The sequence below is a fragment of the Jaculus jaculus genome, chromosome 11 (assembly GCF_020740685.1).
Source record: "Jaculus jaculus isolate mJacJac1 chromosome 11, mJacJac1.mat.Y.cur, whole genome shotgun sequence".
Taxonomy (NCBI): domain Eukaryota; kingdom Metazoa; phylum Chordata; class Mammalia; order Rodentia; family Dipodidae; genus Jaculus; species Jaculus jaculus.
This window is the reverse complement of record NC_059112.1, coordinates 27093686-27116393: the sequence shown is the minus strand read 5'-3', so window position 1 is coordinate 27116393 and position 22708 is coordinate 27093686. Positions and strand designations below refer to the sequence as shown.

At 46.1% G+C, this 22708-nt stretch overlaps 1 protein-coding gene across 2 annotated transcripts in view; it reads left to right on the top strand.

Annotated features, from left to right (window-relative positions):
• The window catches only part of LOC123453262 (TBC1 domain family member 1-like), a 40615-nt gene extending 18914 nt beyond the window's left edge, over nt 1-21701 (top strand). For both annotated transcript variants that reach the window (XM_045130026.1, XM_045130027.1), the window contains 3 exons: nt 11441-11530; nt 17096-17228; nt 21305-21701. In XM_045130026.1, the coding sequence (XP_044985961.1) occupies nt 11441-11530; nt 17096-17228; nt 21305-21321 (240 nt within the window). In that variant the 3' untranslated portion in view covers nt 21322-21701. The remainder of the gene's footprint in view (nt 1-11440; nt 11531-17095; nt 17229-21304) is intronic.
• The last annotated feature ends 1007 nt before the right edge of the window (nt 21702-22708 follow it).

Here is a 22708-nt window from a genome sequence, read left to right as displayed (position 1 = left end):
AAGCACCAAAATGGATTTCTTCATTGCCAAGATTTTTTTTTTTTGTTCATTTTTATTTATTTATTTGAGTGTCACAGAGAGAGAAAGAGGCACACACACACACACACAGAGAGTGAGAGAGAGAGAGAGAGAGAGAGAGAGAGAATGGGCGCGCCAGGGCTTCCAGCCTGCAAACGAACTCCAGACGCGTGCGCCCCCTTGTGCATCTGGCTAACGTGGGTCCTGGGGAGTCGAGCCTCGAACCGGGGTCCTTAGGCTTCACAGGCAAGCGCTTTAACCGCTAAGCCATCTCTCCAGCCCCATTGCCAAGATTTTTATACTTTGGAAAACGTTTGCCAACCAAACATGTCGATTCTCCAAGTTTGGAAGTCTTTACAAATAGGCAGGAAGTTCATTAGTTTAGTGGGGTTTATAATTGTAGGTCCTCCAGAGGCAGAGAATTAGCCAATAATGGTATTTTGCGGAAGTTGTTTTACTGGGTGGGCCCAAAGGAAACCAGTCATGAGGTGAAAATGAACTGTAAGGTTTTTCTGACCATATTTGCTTGGAGACATTTGCACAGCCTCTTGTGCCTGCTATATTGTGCCAGTTTAAAAAAGAACACATGTATGTTTCTAAATATATAACATACTGGAACTTACTAAATTTGCCTACTTAGGAGTAATAAGCTAGTGACTATGTATTGAGTATTAATAGGTTATTTATACGCATGGAATACTATTAAGACATCTAGTCTGCTACATCCCATTACTGGCTCAGAAATAGCCTTATTCCTGAATGTTTTCAATGACAAGAAGGGATTCTGAAATACATCCTGTTTCTAGACAGATGAAAGTAAAACACAGGACTTTGTATTGCCCTGTTGTGGTGGTCTGTGTCACTTAACGTCAGTGTGCTTGAAAGAATGCTCACCAAGTTGGCTTGACTGGCCTCTCTCTAGCGTGCAAGTCTGCTGACTGGATATCTGACCTTTGTTCCTCCAGAGAAAGCGCTCAGGGTGCCCCCTGTGTGTAGTGTGGGGTGACCGCGCCATCCAGCGGAGCAGGGTGGTGTCGCCAGACGTTCTTGGCCGAGTCTTGCTGCCCCTCCAAGTTGAGGGCACAGTTTGATCCGGTGCTGTGTGAGTACGTGTGCGTGTCTGCTGTGCATGGGGCACTGACAGGTTTCCTGACCTGGGAGGAGAAGGCACGTGTGTGCAAAGTCGGTCACAACAGCCCTGCCAGAGGGCAGGTTAGGAGCTCTCGGGCCTCCCAGCATGTCTAGAGTATAGAGTATACCCTTCTTTTTACAGGAGTACTGTCAATTTTAATCAAGACTAATCAAAACCAATTGTAGACGACTTACTTAGATATTGTTATCCTTAAAAATACTGTCAGACTGGGAGCTAGAACTGCAGTTTGGATGTAGGTGTTAGGAAAAGCCCACACTGTCGTGGAACGCCTGTCTGCTATTTTTGTCTGTAGACTTTGGCAAGTTTGTGCTTTAATCCTGATTAAGTAGACAGAGGCATAGAGCCCCAGCCTGACCCGACCCTCTGAGGGGAGAGGTGACCCTGCTCGCAAGCCCGGCATGTCTGGAAAGCATAGGGAAAACAAGGAGTAAGGAGAGAGACCTACTTACAGGCAAAGAGAATGAATGGTTTGGGCTATTGTAAGGCCTGGGCACTTGAAACATAGGTGATTTTTTCGTTTTGTTTTGTTTTGGAGGTAGTTCTTGCCTTGCTCTGTCACAGCTGATCTGGAAGTCACTATGTCGTCTCAGGGTGGCTCTGAACTCAAACTGATCCTTCCACCTTGGCCTCCTGAGTGCTGGGATTAAAGGCATGTGCCACTATGCCTGACCTTTGGTGATTTTTAAAAAGAGGTGATGGCGAGGGGGCGCACGCATCTGGAATTCGTCTGCAGTGGCTGGAAGCCCTGGCGCGCCCATTCTCTCTCTCTACCTCTTTCTCTGTCTGTCGCTTTCGAATAAATAAGTAAAAATAAACCAAAAAAAAAAAAAGAAATAAACATTTGGGCTGGAGAGATTGCTTAGTGGTTAAGCACTTCCCTGTGAAGCCTAAGGACCCTGGTTCGAGGCTCAATTTCCCAGGTCCCACGTTAGCCAGATGCACAAGGGGGCACTCACATCTGGAGTTCATTTGCAGTGGCTGGAGGCCCTGGCATGCTCATTATCTATCTATCTATCTATCTATCTATCTATCTATCTATCTATCTACCTCTTTCTCTCTCTGTCACTCTCAAATAAATAAAAATAAAAAATACTTTTTAAAAAAGGCATCTGGCCATTTGTACAAAGCAGAAGGGCAATGGAATAACTGAGTAGCCAAGCAGGTAACAGGAAGTGGATAACAGAAAACCACCCCAACCCTGGACTGACACCAGGCACCCCTAATACCCAAAGAGCCAGGGAAATACATAAATGGGGGCCCATATATTGTGTGCTTAAACTTCTATAAGTTGTAAGTCCATTATTATATGACAGATTGTAAAATAAAAATGTGTTCTTCATGTGCTCAAAAAAAATAAAAAGAGGTGATGAGAGGTTTGAGTTAAGTTTAGAAAAGAATTGGGTGGGGGGGACGTGCAGATGTAGATTAAACAGATCTGTTGGCCTTGGGAGAATAGCTGTGACCCCTACAGAGAGAGGGGAGTGCCAAGTAGGACACAGGAGTCATCCTCATATCTCCAGTGCAAATACAGCTCACTAAAGGCCTTCTAGAGGCAGTGATGTCAGCCAGATGGGATGGCTGCCTTCCTCCCCATGGGCCTGTCTTCATTTTACTGTCCCCCTTGTCCTCGTAAACCACGGTGAATGTCACTTTTGGAAATGTTAGGATTCACAGTCTATAGTTCCCACTGGGTGGACTGAATCTCACTATGGTGGGGAGGTCAAAGATCAGCCAGGGTGAGTCATGGAGGCTTCTGGACACACTCGAGTGCTCCCCTGGCACGGGAGAGGCAGCCAGCCATGGGCGCGTGCCCACCAGCAGCTCTTGGCTGCTGCCCTCAGTCGTTATCTCTGTCAGCCTTGGTTTCGGGGCTGGATATCTAGGAATGTTCCTGATTGTAAACTAGCAGATCTAGTGGAGTTGAAATCACACCCTGGCCCAGAAGTCCAGAGGAGCTGGGCCTGAGCTGAGAGCAGAGGACGTCTGAGCTTTGAGACGCCTGCTGCCCGTGGCGTGGACCAGTGCTGACACTCAGATTCAGACAGGATCTCAGGGCTTGTCTTTTTTCTTTTGCTCCAATTTTTTTTGTTTTTAATTTCAGTGGTCAGTTACTAAAATGAATATACTTATTTGGTACTTTGTGTCATTCAAACCACTAGTCCCTTTGTGCCTTAGTCTGCCTTCCTTTACTCAGAGAGAAAAGACATAGAGAATGGGTGTGCCAGGGCCTTTAGCCACTAGAGGGGGAGGGGTAACTCCAGATCATGTACTACCTTGGGCATTTGTCTTTATGTGGGTGCTACTGAGGAATCGACCCTTGGTTGTTAGGTTTTGTAGGCAAGCTTCTTAACCGCTGAGCCATCTCTCCATCCCCTGGTGCTGCTTTTGAAGGCTACTAAAACCAAACGTGAAACTCACTCATTGGCCTGCTCCTCCACGATGGGAAGGCTGTGATCCCTCTGTTGACTTCAGGTTGACATTTCTCCTACTATCCTAGCGATTCCTTCCTTCCATTTCTTTGTATCCAGGCCATTCTGTGGGTTTATCCTGGGTTTACAGCCAAATCCTTAAATTGAGTTCACATGATCTTTTGGCCAGCTGGGTCTGCCACATGGGTACTTTGTCACTTCTTGTTGTCTTTGACAATTCACATATAATATTTCACATAAATCACTGCGCTGCTGGTGCTGGAGACTTTCCTGGACTTGGGCCCCTTTGGCTGTCATATTGCTATAGGATAGTAGGCTTCTGCAACGAGAAGTGATGGGAATAATCTAATCCTTTCTCGTAGCACATGGGGAGGAGATGATCCTGGGCAGCTGGCTTGGAGGGACACTTGGTGCCTCAGGTATGCTTTACTCTCATGGAGCTGGGCAGGTAAAGCGACAAAGAGAAACATTCGTGGCAGGCCAGGCACTGCTTCTACCGAAGACCTCGAGTCTGTTCTCTGTGGGACCTGATGCTGCCTCAGTTGCATGTGTGCGCGATGGCTTCATCTGTGGACGGTGGCACAAGGCCGGCCGCTGTGTTTGGGGATCTGTGCTGAGGCTGCGGCCTGAGGCTCACAGGTATATATTGTAGCTGTCTCATGTTTATACCCGGGAGAAAACCAACAGCAGCGGTATAATTCTGTCACACTTGGTATTAGGTAGAGTTCAAGATGTGTAAAGTGTGATGTGGATCATTACACTGCTTCTTACTGAGCTGCTAGTGGCCAAGTTCTGATCTGCCTGTGGACCAGGTTAAAGAAAAGGATGAAGCAAGGAAAAGGTTTCGATATTATAAGGAAAGACTCAGAACGGTATGAGAGAAGGCAGGCCGCTTGTGGTGCCCACCTGTAGGAAGAGGGGAGAGGCAGGAGGGTCAGGGGAGCAAAGATCTGCTTCTGCCACTGGTCTGAACGAAGTTCAGGAGTCTTGGTCGTGTGTGGTACTATACAGGATTGCCGTACCACTGTAACATTGTGTGTGGTGTGCTGAAGGATGGCAGATGGTGATTTACAAGAGATCAGATCAGAGCAGAACTCATTCTGATGTTTGAGCCCACCTCATGGATCAGCAAGTTCAAGTTTGACACATTCCTTTGGAAACTGCTGTGTAACTCACGGGTGCTGGTGACAGGGCTGTCACTTGGCTGCCAGGTATGTTTTTGCAGGTGACATGCTGAACAAAGGCATCAGTAGAGACCCAGAGAGATGGCTCACCAGTTAGAGGTGCTTTCTTGAAAAGCCTGGTGGTCTGAATTCTAGTACCCACATAAAAAATACCAGTACCCACGTAAAGCCAGATGCACCAGTGCTGCATGTGCCTGGAGTTTGCAGGGGCTGCAGGGCATGTGTTGCCATTTTCTCTTTCTCAAATCAACAAATATTAATTATTAATTTGCAAGCAGAGAAAGAAGAGAGACAGAATGGGTGTGCCTGGGTCTCCAACCACTGTAAACAGACCTCAGATGCATGTGCCACTTTGTGCATCTGGGTTTATGTTGGTACTGGGGAATCGAACTCAGGTTATTAGGCTCTGCAAGCAAGTTCCTTAACTGCTGAGCCATCGCTCTAGCCCAATCAATAAATATTTTAAAAAATTATTCTTTTCTAAAATGTAAACTAAAAATAGGGGCTGGAGCGATGGCTCAGCAGTTGGTGATGCTTGCGTGCAAGCCTGCTGGCCTGAGTTCTCCAGCACCACGTAGAGCGGACACGAGGTGGACACAGGTGCCTGTGATCTCCATGTGCTGACGGCAGTGGGAGGTGGAGCCAGGAGAACCCATAGCTCATGGGCCAGCTAGACTGGTGCACACAGGAAGCCACAGAACAGAGCAACAAGGGAGACCTTGTCTCAAGCAAAGTGGAAGGAGAGGACAGCCATCCTGAGGCTGTCCTCAGACCTCCACATGTGGGTTATGACACCACACATACATCACACATGTAATAAAGTAAATTCAAAATGCTTTTTTAAGGTTACAAAAGCAAGCCATGTGTGGTGGAGCACAACTTTAATCTCAATCCTTGGGAGGCAGAGTTAGGAGGATTGCTGTGAATTTGAGGCCAGTCTTAGACTCCGTAGTAAATTCCTCATCAGCCTAGGCTAGAGTGAGACCCTACATTGTAAAACAAAGAAACAAAAAAAGTTTTAAAAAGCAGCTTTGTGCAAATTATAGAAGGAAATGCCATGCAAATAAGCAAAAATAAAAAGTTGGGCTGGAGAAATAGCTTAGAGGTTAGGGCACTTGCCTGGAAAACCTTAAGAACCTGGGTTTGATATCCCAGGACTTATGTAAGTCAGATGCACAAAGTGGTGCATATTTCTGGAGTTTGTTTGAAGCGGTTGGAGGTCCTGGCACACCCATTCTGTCCTCCCTCTTCCCCTCCCTGCCTGCCCCCCCTCCCTCTCTCTCTCTCTCTCTCTCTCTCTCTCTCTCTCTCTCTCTCTCTCAATTAAATAAAGCAAGTATTAAAAAAATAACAAGGTGTCTAGACCTTAGCAGGTTGCCCCACCCTGAGTCTTTTGTTAGTAAGTGCTATTTAAAATTGTAAAATACGGCTAGAGAGATAGCTTAGCGGTTAAGCACTTGCCTCTAAAGCCTAAGGACCCTTGTTCAAGGCTCAATTCCCCAGGACCCACGTTAGCCAGATGCACAAGGGGGCGCATGTGTCTGGAGTTTATTTGCAGTGGCTGGAGGCCCTGGTGTGCCCATATTCTCCCTCTCCCTCCCCCCCCCTTGCTATCAAATAAAAATAAACAAAATTGTTTTAAAAAGTGTAAAATAAATAGAAATGGGATGAAAATAAATAGAAGAAAGAATAGCTTTGCATACATATTTACTACTAAGAACAGTATTTGTGAACAGGTTTTGTCCAGAATGTCAGAGAGTCCTGGGCAGTTTTTCTGAGCCGCCTGTCGTCCTGGTGTCACTGTTCACACATGAAAAGTGGCACTTGATCTAGTGTTGTGGCAGCAAGAGAGCCTGGTGCACACGTGTGTGTGTGCACAAAGACACACATAGATAAATAAAAGAGTAACAGCAGAGAAAGACTGGAAACCCCCAACCAGGGGGTACATGTGGGGGGACAGGGCGTTTGTGAAAAAGTGTGCGGTATACCAGTGGAGGCGCCGTTGCTATGTAAACGATCGTGATTCATAGCCTGGGCAGCTGAGCTTCTAACCTTTCCCAGCTCTGTGCCCACTTCCACCCTTGGGAGTGCTCCTTTAATAGACTGTCTCTCGTGACCTCAGTCTATTAGTCTAGAAGGGTCTGTCCTTCTGCAGGAAAGGTTGTCACTTGAAGTATGTTTTTAGAGATTGCACGGGCCCTTTTTTGGTCTGTTTCTCTTGGGGTTAGTATTGACATCCCTTCTGTTCTTTTTGACGCGTGTGTATAGCATATGTGGTATGATGTGTGTGCAGATGTGCACATGCCATGCGCATGTACACGGAGGCCAGAAGTGTACAACCCACAGCCCGTGAGCATGCACCCAGGGGCCATGGCAGAGAGAATGGGTGTGCCAGGGCCTCCAGTGCTGCAGATGTATTCCCGACGTATGCGCCACTTTGTGCGTCAGGCTCTGTGTGGGTATTGGGGAACTGAACCCGAGTCGTTTTGCAGGCAAGTGCCTTAAGCACTCTTGAGCCCTTCCCCTATCTTAAGGAACTCCCAGGCATCCTCCTTGCCTCACATTCCTCCACTCCTGCTCGTCTCCTCCTGCAGTGTTGCCAGCTTGTCCAGGACCCTGCTTCATTCCTTCACTGTGCCCGAAGCTTCAGCCACCCCCTTGTGTATGAGCCGATCTCCTGACTGGGACATTTGAAAACCTTAGTTATCTCCTTTGTACACATATTACACCTGCACTGTGGGTTTGAAATCTAGACAATATGTCAGTGAAAAAGGCTGATGTTGCCCTTATCACAGTTGAGCCAGTACACTGGAGAATGCTTTTTGATGGCAGTGAGACTTGTGCTTTAATCTGAGGTCTGTGTAGTTTTTTCAAAAACCCTGTAGGGGGCTGGAGAGATGGCACAGTGGTTAAGCGCTTGCCTGTGAAGCTTAAGGACCCCGGATCAAGGCTCGATTTCCCCAGGACCCGCATTAGCCAATGCACAAGGGGTCGCGTGCATCTGGAATTCGTCTGCAATGGCTGGAAGCCATGGTGCGCCCATTCTCTCTCTCTGCCACTTTTACTGTCTGTCGCTCTCAAATAAATAAATAAAAACAAACCAAAGAAAATTTAAAAAAAAACCCTGTGGGATGTCGCTGAGCTACCTGCATGGGGTATTTATACAAGCCCTTAAGGGGGCTGTAACATGCTTGAAATGCTGTAGTGAGCAAGACAGGAACAGCCTCTGCCCATGTGGACGTTACATTCCAGAAAGGCAGACAACTGATGGCTCCAGTGACTATCCGGTTACAGCTACAGCAAGCTCTCTCTGTAAGGAGCCAGAGATTGCTGCGGAACACCCAGGGAACCGCGAGAGGCATCTTTGAGGATGCAGGTCTCACCAAGCAGAGGTGTCAGTGTGGCCAGCTGGCTGGGTGTCCTGGATTCAGATAGCCGCAGGAGAGAAGGCATGAAGGGTGGGAAGGAGCGCAATACTCGAGAGAGCCCGAAGCCATTGCTCGGCTGCTGTGCTTGGCACACTCCCTTCAGTTGTCCTGGGTCTTGCCTCCTTACGGTCTTAGGTCTCTGATGAGAGGATAATATATCATGGAGATACGTCAGAGATGTCAGTAGCACCCCACCCCCGATTACTGCTTCTTACCCTCATTACAAAGAAACAAATTAAATATTCTATATTCCATGAAACCTAAGAATTTTAGACTCCATGACAGTGTAGGTTTCCATCTGTGTTCTCACTGCCATTGTCACTAGTGCCTGAAGCACAGCTGGTGGGTAGGTGTTCAGGTGGCTCCTTGCTGAGGGACAGGGCCAGATGACTGTCCAAGAAGTGGACAGATGGGTAGAGATGGGTTGTGGGGAGCAGGGACTTTATGGCTTACATTCAGATTTGTTGTTGTTGCTTTTCCAGGTAGGGCCTTGCTATAGCCCAGGCTGACCTGGACTTCGCTGTGTAGTCTCAGGCTGGCCTCAAACTCGTGGCAATCCTCCTACCTCAGTCTCCCAAGTACTGGGATTAAAGGGATGCACCACCACACCCAGCCAGAATTTTGTTTTAGGTCTGAAAGCAATGGAGAGTCACTGCAGAGTTTAAAACACAGCATGCAGTGGCTTTGGTTACAGAGTGAGGACGTCCTTGGGGGAGGAAAAGTAGGACTCAGAAGCAGTTGCAGTACTCCAGGCGAGAGGTAGGGTGCTCGGACTGTGACAGCAGTGGAGTGGAGAAGGGTGGATGGATGGATGAGATGTCAGGAGGTGGAGCTGAGGGACAGAGTGTTGAGTGGATGTGCAAAGGCTCTCGGGAGCCTCGCCTGACTTTAATTCTGATGGGGTCTTTATAGCTCTGCCTCAACTAAATAAAAATGCTTTGGGCCTGCACAAGGACTGTTTGTTGGACACCAGCACCACATAAACTGTACATGATGGTCCAAGAGGGTCAGAAGTTCAAGGTCATTCTAAGCTACATTGTGAATTTGAGACCAGTTGAGCTTTGTTTTTCGAGGTAGGGTCTCACTAACCCAGGCTGACCTGGAACTCACAGGGATCCTCCTACCTTTGTCTCCCAAATTCTGGGACTAAAGGAGTGCACTTCCACGCCCAGCTGAAGACCAGCCTATCTTAAAAAAAGAGACCCTATCTCAAGAAAAAAAGGGGGGGGGGTGGATTATCTTTATTATGTTGGTTAAAATCATCAACCTCTATAATGAGATAAGATGAAATATATCCAAAGTGAGGAATACTGAGTCTGCAGAGAGACACAGTCCGGGCTACTGTAGGAAGATACTGCTGTTGACCGTATGTATTTGCCATGCTTGAATTCTGTGGAAGGACAAGGATGAAAGGCCTCCAGGTCATCTTTCTAGGCTGGACTGGAAGAGAAAACTTCTGACCCTAAAGCCTACCTGTGCCCTGTAGACGATACAGTAGAACTGTAGACTAAAAATGAGCCAGGAGTGGTGGTGTGCACCTTTTATCCCAGTGCTTGGGAGACTGAGGTAGGAGGATCAATATGAGTTCAAGGCCAGCCTGGAGCTACAGAGTGAGTTCCAGGTCAGCTTGGGCTAGAGAGATCCTACCACCAAAAGAAAGAGAGAAAGAAAAGAAAGAGAGAAAGAAAAGAAAGAAAAGAAAGAAAAGAAAGAAAAGAAAGAAAGAAAGAAAGAAAGAAAGAAAGAAAGAAAGAAAGAAAGAAAGAAACTAACTGAGAAGGAATTATGGAAGTGCAGACCCTTTTAATATTATTTTTTAAGTACTTTCATAGGTAGAGAATGGGTACTTCCTAGCCTGTAACCCTGCATTCAAGCAGGCACTGGGGAACGGAACGCAGCTCCTTGGTTACTGCGGGCACACAACAGCGGCTGAGCCATCTCTCCCGCCCTGCGGACTCTATTGAGAGTATAGTTAGCTACTCCAGATTTACACCCCAGCCTCCAACCAGCTTGTTGAGTTCTGATTTGTAGTCCACTGCAGAGTATGGACGCTCAGAAGACAGGAAGGAATGAGTGACCGACGGCGTGGGGTGCGACTCTGCCCTCTCCAGGAGGGCTGGAGGCGGCGGCCGTCGTGGCGCATGCGCCGACGGCAGTGAGGCGGGTAGCGCGTGCGCCGATGGCAGTGAGGGGTAGCGCGCGCTGCGCTGTGCGTCACGACGTCCGGCTCCGCACGTCAGCGCCACGTCGAGCTGGTGTCCCACTGTTAAGTCCGATAATAGCGGCTGTACAAATGATACTTTTGACAGTAATTTTAAAACACTGATGGGTTGTGAACGTGGTGATTAGAAAGTGTTTTGAAAGTTTTAATTTTTCAAATATGTGTCAAAAATTCGGTTCCTTTATATTGTTTTTATTTATTTACTTGTTCTGGTTGGTTGGTTTTCAAGGTAGGCTCTTACTCTAGCCCGGGCGGATCCTGCCCCACTGTGTCGTCCCAGGCTGGCCTCAAAGTCAGCCATCCTCCTGAGTGCTGGCATTAGCGGCGTGCTCCATGCCCAGCTCGCTGCCTTTGACAGGGTCCTGGGCTGTGAGGCTTACTACTGACTTAGATATGTGGCCCATTCCTCTCTGAAGCCTGCTGTTTTATATAGGTGAAGGTATTGTAGTTTCCGCTTGTCAGCTGAAATCGGTGACATAAACTATGACCTTTTGAAATTCTTTTTTGTTTTTAATTTTTATTTATTTATTTACTTGAGAGCGACAGACACAGAAAGACAGATAGAGGGAGAGAGAGAATGGGCGCGCCAGGGCTTCCAGCCTCTGCAAACGAACTCCAGACGCGTGCACCCCCTTGTGCATCTGGCTAACGTGGGACCTGGGGAACCGAGCCTCGAACCGGGGTCCTTAGGCTTCACAGGCAAGCGCTTAACCGCTAAGCCATCTTTCCAGCCCTTGAAATTCTTTTTTCTGTAATATAGTTAGAATTTTAAAACATATTTTTATTATTGATTCACAAGGAGAGAGAAACAGAGTGAGTGAGTGAGGATGGGCATGCCAGGGTCACCTGCAACTACATATGAGCTCCAGATGCCTATGCCAGTTTGTACATCTGGCTTTACTTGGGTACTAGGAATTGAACCCTACCTAGTTCATTGGATTCAATAATAAAATTGAACTAAATTTCCATGAGAAGCCAGCTTGTTTTCTGTTTGTTTGTCTTTTTAGATTGGCCAATCAGAAGTTTACCTCATCAGTCCTGACACCAAAAAAGTAGCACTGGAGAAGAGTTTCAAGGAGATCTTCTTTTGCTCTCACGTACGTGCAGACAGGTCCGTGATGTGGTCCAGGTTCTTTTCACATCTGTCACCCTGACGAAGTTCTGTGGTGTGACACATGGATGTGTTTTAAGTACTCACTTTGTGGTCTTTCTTTTATTTCTCCCTTAGTGTATCAAGCTGAATTATAATGTTGAAGTGGAAGAATTTTGCTCTTTTTGTTTATTTTTATTTATTTATTTCAGAGCAACAGAGAGAGACTGAAAAAGAGGCAGATAGAGAATGGGCTCGCCAGGGACTTCAGCCACTGCAAACGAACTCCAGATGCGTGCGCCCCCTTGTGCATCTGGCTAACGTGGGTCCTGAGGAATCGGGCCTCGAACCCAGGTCCTTAGGCTTCACAGGCAAGTGCTTAACCACTAAGCCATCTCCCCAGCCAGAATTTTGCTCTTAAGTACCAACACACTGAAGAAAATAAACCTGCTTTTCTTTTTCCAGTTATTGGTAGTAAAGTCTTGCATTATCATCAGGGAATGTTTTGTTTATTTTTGTATATTTATTTATTTAAGAGAGACAGAGAATGGGCATGCCAGGGCCTCCAGCCACTGCGCATGAACTTCAGAGTCATGAGCCCCCTTGTGCATCTGGCTAAATACATGGGTCCTGGAGAATTGAGCCTTGAACCAGGGTCCTTAAGCTTCACAGGCAAACACTTAACTGCTAAGCCATCTCTCCAGCCATCAAGGGGTACATTTGTATGCATTTTGTACATATAAACTCACACATATACCACACATATATATTTCTACTTTATAAAAATTCATATACATAGATTTTTTTTAGGTAGGGTCTCACTCTAGCCCAGGCTGACCTGAATTCACTATGCAGCCAGCCTCAGGGTGGCTTCGAACTCAGGGTAATCCTCTTACCTCTGCCTTCCAAGTGCTGGGACTGAAGGCGTGCATCATGACACCCAGCAGAAATTCATAGTTTTGTTTTGTTTTCGCGGTAGGTCTCACTCTAGCCCAGGCTGACCTGGAATTCATTATGCATTCTCAGAGTGGCCTCGAACTCACGGTGATCCTCCTACCTCTGTCTCCCGAGTGCTGGGATTAAAGGCGTGCACCACCACGCCTGGCAAGAAATTCTTGGTTTTAAATGTCAACCCCCATTATTTCTTTTTCCAAAAAGTGCGAAAGATTGTGCTGATCATTGAGGATGTTTTACCCCAGAATGTAGTGACTACTACATCTTCTGGATTAACAATGGACCCTCCAGGTGCTTGTCATAGACAGGTTGTGGAGGAATCTGTCAAGTCTGTTGAGCTGTGCCTTTTCCACCAGATTGTACTGACAAGTAGATCTCTATGCCAGTCTTTGACTCTTCTTTGTCAAACTCTGACTTTTTTTTTTTTTTTTTGGTTTTTTGAGGTAGGGTCTCACTCTAGCCCAGGCTGACCTGGAATTCACTATGGAATCTCGGGGTGGCCTCGAACTCATGGCAATCCTCCTACCTCTGCCTCCCGAGTGCTGGGATTAAAGGCATGCGCCACCACGCCAGGCACAAACTCTGACTTTTTATTCCCATAATTAATGAGATAGAGTGAAAATCTGTGTGTTTGTTGTTCTGTAATGCAAGCTACTTAACAAATCAAGAGGGGATGATTTTTTAAAATATTTTATTATTTTTATTTATGTATTTACAGAGGGGGAGAGGGAGAATGGGCTCAGCACGGCCTCCAACCACTGCAGATGAACTCCACATGCATGCGCCACCTTGTGCATCTGACTAACGTGGGTCCTGGGGAATCGAACCTAGGTCCTTTGGCTTTGCAAGCAAATGCCTTAACCAGTAAATTATCCCTCCAGTCCATGAGGGGATGATCTTTTGGGTTGTTTTTGGTTTTTTGTTTTTTGGTTTTTTTTTTTTTTTTTTTTTGGTTTTTCAAGGTAGGGTCTCACTGTAGCCCAGGCCGATCTGGAATTCACTATGGAGTCTCAGGGTGGCCTTAAACTCACAGCGATCCTCCTACCTCTGCCCTCCCGAATGCAGGGATTAAAGGCGTGCGCCACCACGCCCGGCTCGAGGGGATGATCTTTAAAGATGCAATTAAAGTCTTAAATAAATTAAAGAGGGAACTCCTCATGCATATCTTCAAAAAGACACTTTTCTAAATCCCACTCCCCTAAATCACTCCCTCTATTTAATTTGCTTAATTATATGCTTAATCTTCTGTTGGAGAACATGGGTAAAACCCAAGACTATGCCAGCAGTTATTTACTGAGAAGTGCTGAGCTTGAAAATGAAATTATGCACAGAGTTTTGATCTTCTTTTGCTGCTTTTTATGTTGGAAAATAATGCTATACATTTGTGTGTTAATCTTATTTCCTAAAGAAGTAGTTTGTTTATATAATTAGCTAGAAATTAATCTGAGCATTCATATTTCTCCATGACAGTGCATGTCAGACCTCGGTGCATTGACATTTATAGGAAGGATGTCATTTGTATTTAGGTTGCTTCTGTTGGCCAGTGCCTTTAAAACAAGTTTGTGTGTTGATCATCAGAAAGAGCTCTTAGCACCCTGGGGCAGAGCCTTGCCCTTAGTATCTTATGTCTAAAAAGCATCTCTACTCAGTATATGTAAAATTTTTTCAAGTCAGTTTACTTCAGTATTTCCTTGTTAGTTATTTTAAGAGTACAAACATGTCTAAGTCTCTCGTCAGCATACTTCTGTATGAGACTTGTGTGTGCTTGTTTGTTCATGTATGTGTATGGATGTGTTTGTTAATCTGCAGTTGTTGTTTTTTTTTGTAAGTAGTCCTTTAATGCTCAAGAAAACTTTAAAAATCTCTGTCACCTTTTCTCCAATTTTTTACTACTAAAAGGATTGTCCAAACTTGCATTTTGTGAGCCAGAAGTGGTGGCACACGCCTTTAATCCCAGCACTTGAGAGGCAAAGATAGAAGGATTGCCGTGAGTTCAAGGCCACCTTGAGATTACACAGTGAATTGCAGGTCAGCCTGGGCTAAAGTTAAAACCTAACTCGGAGGAAAAAATATATATATATACTTGGATTTTGGGACTGCAGAGAGATGGCTTATCGGTTAAGGGGCTTCCCTGTGAAGCCTAAGGACTGATGCTCGATTTTTCTCCAGATTCCACATAAGCCAGATACACAACGGCAAGGCAAGCGCAAGGTTGCACGTGGCAGCACAAGCCCCTGGAGTTCAGTTACAGTGGCTGAGGCCCTGATGTTCTCTCTCTCTCATATTCTCGCTCTTACTCTCTCTCTAAAAAATAACTTGCATTTTCAAACCTTAGTTCTCAGTGTGAAATAAAAACATTTTATGATGGTTGATCTTCATATAATAGATTTTTTTAAAACTTAAAACTACTAGGGAAAATAGTGGTCTCGTGGTGTTCTGTCAGATGAGGCGGTGTCCCTCTGAGGTTGCCTTTCTGGCAGCAGCGTCTCTGCTGGATGGAACTCAGCCCCTCTGTCCTCTTCCCCTGCCTCCCTCAGGGCATCCGCCACGTGGACCACTTTGGGTTCATCTGCCGGGAGTCTCGAGTGGCGGCGGCGGCTTTCATTTCGTCTGTTACGTGTTCCAGTGCACCAGTGAGGCTCTGGTAAGAGAGGATGGGCGCTTCCTACACGGCACCTTGGGAGGCACTCCAGTCCTTAGCACAACTACATATCCTCACTGACTTGTTATTTGCTTTTAATTATTCACTCATGATTAATGCTGTCTGATGCATCTGAAGCTTGTTTGAATTTTCATTTTAAACTTTCATTATTTTTGAAGAGCATGATCCATTTATTTTCTTGTGTGGTATAACATTTGATAATCATTTTGTCTGAGTGTGGTAGCCTGTACCTGTGCTTCCACAACTCTGGAGGTGGAGGCAGGAGGATTGCAAGTTCCAGGTCAGCTACATGGCCAGTTCAAGACTAGTTGGGGCTGTATCGTGAAACCCCCATCTTAAGTTTAAGAACAAACAAATTGGGGCTAGAGAGATGGCTCAGTGGTTAAGGCTCTTGCCTGCAGAGCCTAATAGCCTGAATTTGATTTCCCAGTACCCATGTGAAGTTAGAGGCACAAAGTAGCCCATGCATTTGGAGTCCATTTGCTGTGGCTGGAAGCCCGGGCATGCCCATTCTCTCTGTCTCTCTTCTCTCTCTCTCTCTCTCTGCCTGCAAATAATTCTTTTAAGAGAGACAGAGATACATAGAGAGAATTGGCACACCAGGCCCCAACTGGTACAGTCAAACTCCAGACGCTTGTGCCACCTGGCGGCCATTTGTGACCTTGCACTTGCCTCACCTTTGTGCGTCTGGCTGATGAAGGATCTGGAGAGTCAAAAGAGGCTTCACAGGCAAGAGCCTTAACCACTAACGTATCTCTCCAGCCCCCAACATATATATATATATATTTTTTTTTTCTTCTTAAAAAGAAAAAACAATTTTGCACTTTCAGACAGAGGCATTTGCTTTTTACTTAGTATAAATATTTTTACTTGGGTTGTGTGTGGTGGCCCATTTATTTAATCCCAGTGCTCAAGAGGCTGAGGTAGGAGGATCACCATGAGTTCACGGCCAGCTTGGGCTACAAAGTGAGTTCCAGGTCAGCATGGGACTAGAGTGAGACCCTGCTTCAAAAATCAGACTCAGCTGGGCATGATGCTGCATGCCTGCAATCCAGCACTGGAGAGGCAGAAGTACGAGGATCGCCATGAGTTCGAGCCCTCCCTGAGAGTACAGAGTAAATTCCAATCAGCCTGGACCAAAGTAAGACTTTACCTTGGAAAAACAAAAAGGAAAAATAAACAAACCCCCAAAAAAAAAAAAAAAAAAAAAAAAGCACACACACACTTACTTTGTACCTTCTATGCTTTAATATTGATGAATCCAGGGCTGGAGAGATGGCTCAGCCGTTAATTACACTTGCTTGTGTCCAGATTTAATTCCTCAGTACCCAGGTAAAGCCACATTCACAAAGTGACACATGATTCTGGAGTCCATTTGCAGTGGCAAGAGCATGCCACATGCTCATTCTCTCTGTCTGCTTACAAATAAATACAAATAGAAATTTTAAAAAAGATCATTGACTCTCTAGGTAGTGTTTTGAACAATAATCTGTCAGTTACTGCCATTATTTTCTGTCAGCTTGTGCTAAGTCACTGTGGTGGTTTGATTCAGGAGTCCCCCATGAACTGAGGTGTTCTGAATGCTAGGTTCCCAGCTGATCTCCAGAGATTTTGGAATTAGCACCTCCTGGAGGGAGTGTATTTTTGAGGGTGGGCCTATGAGTGTTCTATTTTCCCCTTGCCAGTGTTTGGCACACTCTCTTGTTCCTGTTGCTCACCTTATGTGGGCCAGGGGTGATATCCACCCTCTGCTCATGCCATCGTTTTCCCTGCCGTCATGGCATGTACCCTTGAACCTGTAAGCCAAAACAAACCTCTTTCCCACAAGCTGCTCTTGCTTGGGTGATTTCTACCAGCAATGCAAACTTGACTACAACAGTCTCTTTTACAAATTTGCCAACATTTTGGTCCAGCTAGCGGCCAGTTGACATTCTGTTGGCTCCACCTTCTCCTCAGGTTGACGAGATCATGATGACTCTGAAGCAGGTGTTCACAGTGGCCGCGGTGCAGCAGACGACCAAGGCGCCAGCCCAGCTGTGTGAGGACTGCCCCTTGCAGAGCCTGCACAAGCTCTGCGAGAGGATCGAAGGTGAGCGTGGCCACTTGCAGGCTACAGCACAGGTGCCTGTGGGGAAGCCTAAGAGGGAGCGCTTGTTGCAAGGTTCTGACTGACAGGTTGTGTCAAGCACAGGGATTGTAGGTGGATTCTTGTCTTTGGTACATCAGTTGATTTTTCTGGGCTCTATAAACAGAAAGATAAGAACCCACGTCCCTTCACTCCGTCTCCCCTCCAAAGCACTCTGAAGTGTGGAAGTGTTAGGGAAATATGTCTGCCAACATTGGTCAAGGTGTGTGTGGGGGCAGGACAGTCATATTGGCCACCACAGCGAGACCTAGTGAGCTAAGACCTAGGGGACGTCCACAATGATTGCAAACTAGAGGGTCACCACGGCCCTCAGCAGGATAGTTTCCTGGCGGGGAGCAACACAGGCTACAGGAGACATGATGGTTTGGGTGCTCTTGCGCGGGAATCCCCGAAGTGACAGGTTGGTTTCTCTTCTGGAGTGTGTATTTTGTCCCACTTATAGGAGGATGTCTGAAGTGTTTTGGCAAGATTTGGGATTGTCGTGTGATTTAAACTACCCATGTTATTGTTAAAAAAAAAAAATGATAGACTTGATGAGGGCATGTATTTAGAATACCTGTTAGAAATTATAATCATATAAAGAACAACCCCATTGACATTTGACCTAACTTCCTTTACTTCCAAATAATTGTAGCAAAAACTTTAAATTTACCATTTTAACCTTGTTTTAACTTTTTTAAATGTTTTATTTATTTGAGAAAGAGAGGCAGATAGACAGAGAGAATGAATCTGCCGGGCTCTCTAGGCACAAAAAACAAATACAAGTGCCACCTTTGCATCTGGCTTACATGGGTACTGGGGAATTGAACCTGGGCCCTTAGACTTCTCAGGCAAGCGTCTAATCGCTAAGCCATTTTTCCAATCCCTTAAATATTTTTTCATGTTTGCAAAGGGTATGCGGAGAGAGTGGGTACACTAAGGCCTCCAGCCATTGCAAACGTAGTCCAGATGTGTGGCTACTTGGTGCATCTGGCTTTACATGAATACTGAGGAATCAAACCTGGGTTGTTAGGCTCTGCAGACAAGCCCCTTAGCTGCTGAGCCATCTCTCCAGTCCCATTCTAACCTCTTTTAAAGGAGCTTGTGTACTTCAGTGGTCTTAAGTCCATTTCCAGTGTTGTGTCAACCACCAACAGCACCACCCATCTCCAAAACTTGCCCATCTGTTGTAATCGCCACTCCTTGAATACTCGTCTCTTTCAGTTTCCCTGTTGCCTGGCATCCAACATTCTGTTTTCTATGCTTACTGATTGATTATCCTAGGTGCTTTATATAACTTGAATAAATAGGTTTTGATACCTTTTTTCTGGTTCATCTCACTTAGCATTATGTCTTCTGAGTTCACTCATGTAGTATGTGTCAGAATTTCATTTCATTTTAAGGCTGAATAGTAATCAATTTCAACCATCTACTTATTCCCCATTGGGCATTTGGGTTGTTTTTACCCTAGGGCTGTTGTGAATATTGACGCCATGAGCACTGCTGTACAAATATCTGTGCAGTTTCTGCTCCTGGTTCCTTGGGGTGGATCCTCAGATGTGAACTCGAGGAGTTCTGTGGTAATTGCACGTTTATTTATTTTAAGGAACTACCATTCCTGCAGTGATTATGCTGGCAGTAGGCAGGGATCCTAATTCTCTATATCCCTAACACAAGTTACTTTCATTCTTTTTAAAAAAACAGTGTTTATTTCTTTTTTTTTAATATTTTTTATTGACAAGGTCAAACCATGGTATTTCCCTCTTCTCCCCCACGTTCCCCTTTATAACTGTTCTCCGTCGCATCCCTCCCTCTCTCCATTAGTCTCTCTTTTAATTTGATGGCATCGTCTTTTGTCCTACTATGAAGGTCTTGGGTGGGTGTTGCTAGGCAATGGGAGCTCTTGGATATCGAGGCCAAGTTCTGTCCAGACAGCTGTATGTAAGTGGTACCCTTCCTTTGGCTCCTACATTCTTTCCGCCACCTCTTCTGTAATCTACCCTGAGCCTTGGCGGGTGTGAGATGTTTCAGTGCTGGACACTCCTCCATCTCTACTTCTCAGTACTATATTGCCTTTGGGTCATCCCAGTGGTCATCGCCACCTGAAAAGAGACGCTTCTGTAACCAGAAAAGAAAAGTACAGCGTAGCCGGTGCCCCTAGGGTCATCACTGCGAAGGTGGCCGCTGCAAGACTACACAGACTCGGGAGAGGCCCCTGGAGGGCCGAGTTGCCTGGGCCCTGGTCTTTGGACATGCTGTGCCCTGGCAGGGGTGAGGAGCATTGCTGGGCATGACTGTGATCCCCACCCTGTGCACAGTGGACCTTCTAGTTCCAACACCTGCGGGAGCATCTGAAAGTCATGAAGCTCTAAAGTACAGTGGGCTTCTTTCTCCCTTGCCCAGGGGGAGTCACCTCTTTAGCCCTCCCCACCCCCTTTGTGCTCATCACCCACTTCCTGGTCTACCCCTCCCCCCCAGGAGCCCCCTGTTGGTCAGAAGTCCCAGTCTGATGTCACAAAGGCCAACTGCTCATAAGTGGCAAGAGGCCCTCAGGACCCTTAGTACTTCTCTGGAACCCCAAGCTGGAGAAGCCTGGCGTGAGGTCTCCTGAGACCCACTGCTGAGCATCATTGTTGCTGCAAAACTTACTCAGTATGGACGGCTTTCTGAGGCGGCGTGGCCATCCACCCTGCCGGCAGCCCTCCCTGGCTCGTGAGTCTGCCCTGCCTGCCCCACACAGACCTGGTACTCATGCCACCGTCAAGGAGGATCATCGTCCTCCAAGAACCCTGGCTGGTCAGCCCACGCGGCCTGCCGCACATACCCCCAATAACTGCCAAGGTCGAGCTTCCTTGTTCCCCTCCAAGACCCTTGGCTGGTCAGCCAAAGCTGCCAGTGTCCAGGCCCGACTTCCATCCTGCAGTTCCGCAGAGCATCCTTGACAGTGCCCCCACAATGCCAGTGCCATCTTCAGGGAAGCTATGGTCAAAACTTGTCATAACTACTAACAGCTCCTCATGCCACAGAAGTGTGTGCATCTGTCCTTCTGGGCAGGACACTTTGTCACCTTCTCTGACAGTGCGCCTGGGACAAGGGGCTGAAGAGGCTGTGACAGCGGAACCCCACCCAGAGCTTTGTGAGAAGGACAAGGAGGCAAGGGCCAGAGGGGATACAGATACAGAGGGGAGAAGAGAGGTGCATCTGGAAAAGAAGAAGTAGTGAGGATAGAAGAAAAGGAGGAGGAAGATGAGGAGGAGGAAGAGATTAAAGATGAACTAAAGGAGGCGGGGAAAGTGGAGAAGAAATAGTTGTACCAGGTATAAGAGGCAGGTGTCCCAGATGGAAAGCAAAGGGACTCATGTGGCCCTGGGGCTTTAGTGACATGTAGGACACACATGACCAGGGCAGAACTTGTTTCTGCTAGAGGGTGCACTGGGCACTGCCCCATTGGGGTTGTCCAGACTTCTGGGCATTCTGGTGCTTGTGCCCCAGGGCATCCCGACCCAGCGCCACCCTGCCCTTCAGTCCACGAGACAGTGGCCAGGGCAGAGCCTCAGCCCGTTCCCCAGGCAGGTGAGGTTCCTCATGGGTCGTGGAAGGACGTTAAAGGCAGAGAAGAGGAAAAAAGCATCCAGGCCTGGCTTAGCTGTTAAGGCACTTGCCTGTGAAGCCTAAGGGCCTAGTTTCAATCCCCCAGAACCTACCTAAGCCAGACGAACAGGGTGGCTCATGTGTCTGGAGTTCATTTGCAGTGGCTAACTCTGGCACACCCATTCTCTCTCCCTCCCTCTCATAAATAAATAAATAAATAAATAAAAATAAAGGACTGGGGAGATGGTCTAGAGGTTACGGCCCTTGCCTGCAAAGCCAACAGACATACGCCAGATATACAAAGTGACGCATGCATCTGAAGTTCATTTGCAATGGCTGGAGGCTCTGGCGTGCCCATTCTCTCTCTCAAATAAATAAATAAAAATAAGTATTTTTGAAAAAAAAAAAAGAAACCACTAATGTGGATTTTTTTCCCCTTTCTTTTTCAGTGACCCTGAGCAGCTGAAGAAGGAACTAAAGGAACTTGTCAATTGAAGAAAAGTTTTTCCAGCCTGGAAAGTATCACCTACAGGCAAAATCAGAATAAATATTCCAGGACTGTACATCACTATTTTTATCTCCCTCAAAGCCGAACTTGACTTTTAAAGCAATATTCCTGAGGACCAAATGATTCCAATGTCATAAGTCTTTAACATATTTTAAATAGATCTGGATTCCCCATTGTTTTATTTTTGATCACTAAAGTAAGTAAAAGATAATGAGACCCTACCAGCCAACATTCTTATTGAAATGTTAAGCCTGGGCATTCTCAAAACTTTTTAATGAAGATTTCAAAAAATAAATCTTAAACATAGATTGTAAATAATATGCCTTAAATTGCATAAATTTATGTCTTTTGTGTGATTTTTTTATGAGTAGCTGAAATTAAAAAAATACCACTTTTTACATATATGTATACATCTTTATATACCCCTCTTTCTCTTCTGTTGCTCTCAAATAAATAAAAAAAAAATAAATTAAAAAATATTTCTTTTAAGAAGTTGTCTTAGGGCTAGAGAGATGGCTTTATGGTTAAGGCACTTGCCTGCAAAGCCACGGGACCCACATTCAACTCCTCAGGACCCATGTAAGCCAGATGCACAAGATGTCTGCCACATACATTTGGAGTTCATTTGCAGTGGCTTGAGGCCCTGGCACACCCATTCTTTCTATCTCTATCTCTCTCTTAAGTAAATATGTATTTTTTTAAATTTGTCTTAAAGGGGGGGGGCTGGAGAGATGGGTTAGCGGTTATGGCGTTTGCCTGTAAAGCCAAAGGATCCTGGTTCAATTCTCCGGGACCCAAGGAAGCCAGATACACAAGGGGGTCACATGCATCTGGAATTCGTTTGAAGTGGATGGAAGATTTGGCGTGCCAATTCTCTCTGTCTCTCACTGCCTCTTTCTCTCAAACAAGTAAAAAATATCTTTTTTCATTTAAAAAATTTTTATTAGTTTTGTATTCAGCAAATACAGTCAGTTTGGTACCATTATTAGGCTCATCCATGACCTACCCCTTCCCCTTGGCCCCTCCTTGTTGAGGTATATGGGCCATGCATTGTGGAGTGAGCCCACAGCTATGGGTAAGATAAATGTCTCTGTATATCGTGGCTCTGGCATTCTTTCCTCCCTCCCACTAAATTTCCCTGAGCCATGTTGGGTTCGTTTTTAGTCTGCTTCAGTGATGAGGTGTTGGGGGCCTCTGGGTCTCTGGCTCTCTGATTTGGTAGGAGTTGATTTTTCTCTGTGTTGATCTCCTTCCCCCTTGTGCTGGTATCCGGTTCACCAGGAAAATATCACCCTTGCTTGTTTCACCAATTTTTCTTAGTTTCAGCCGGGGGCCCTTTTGAGGT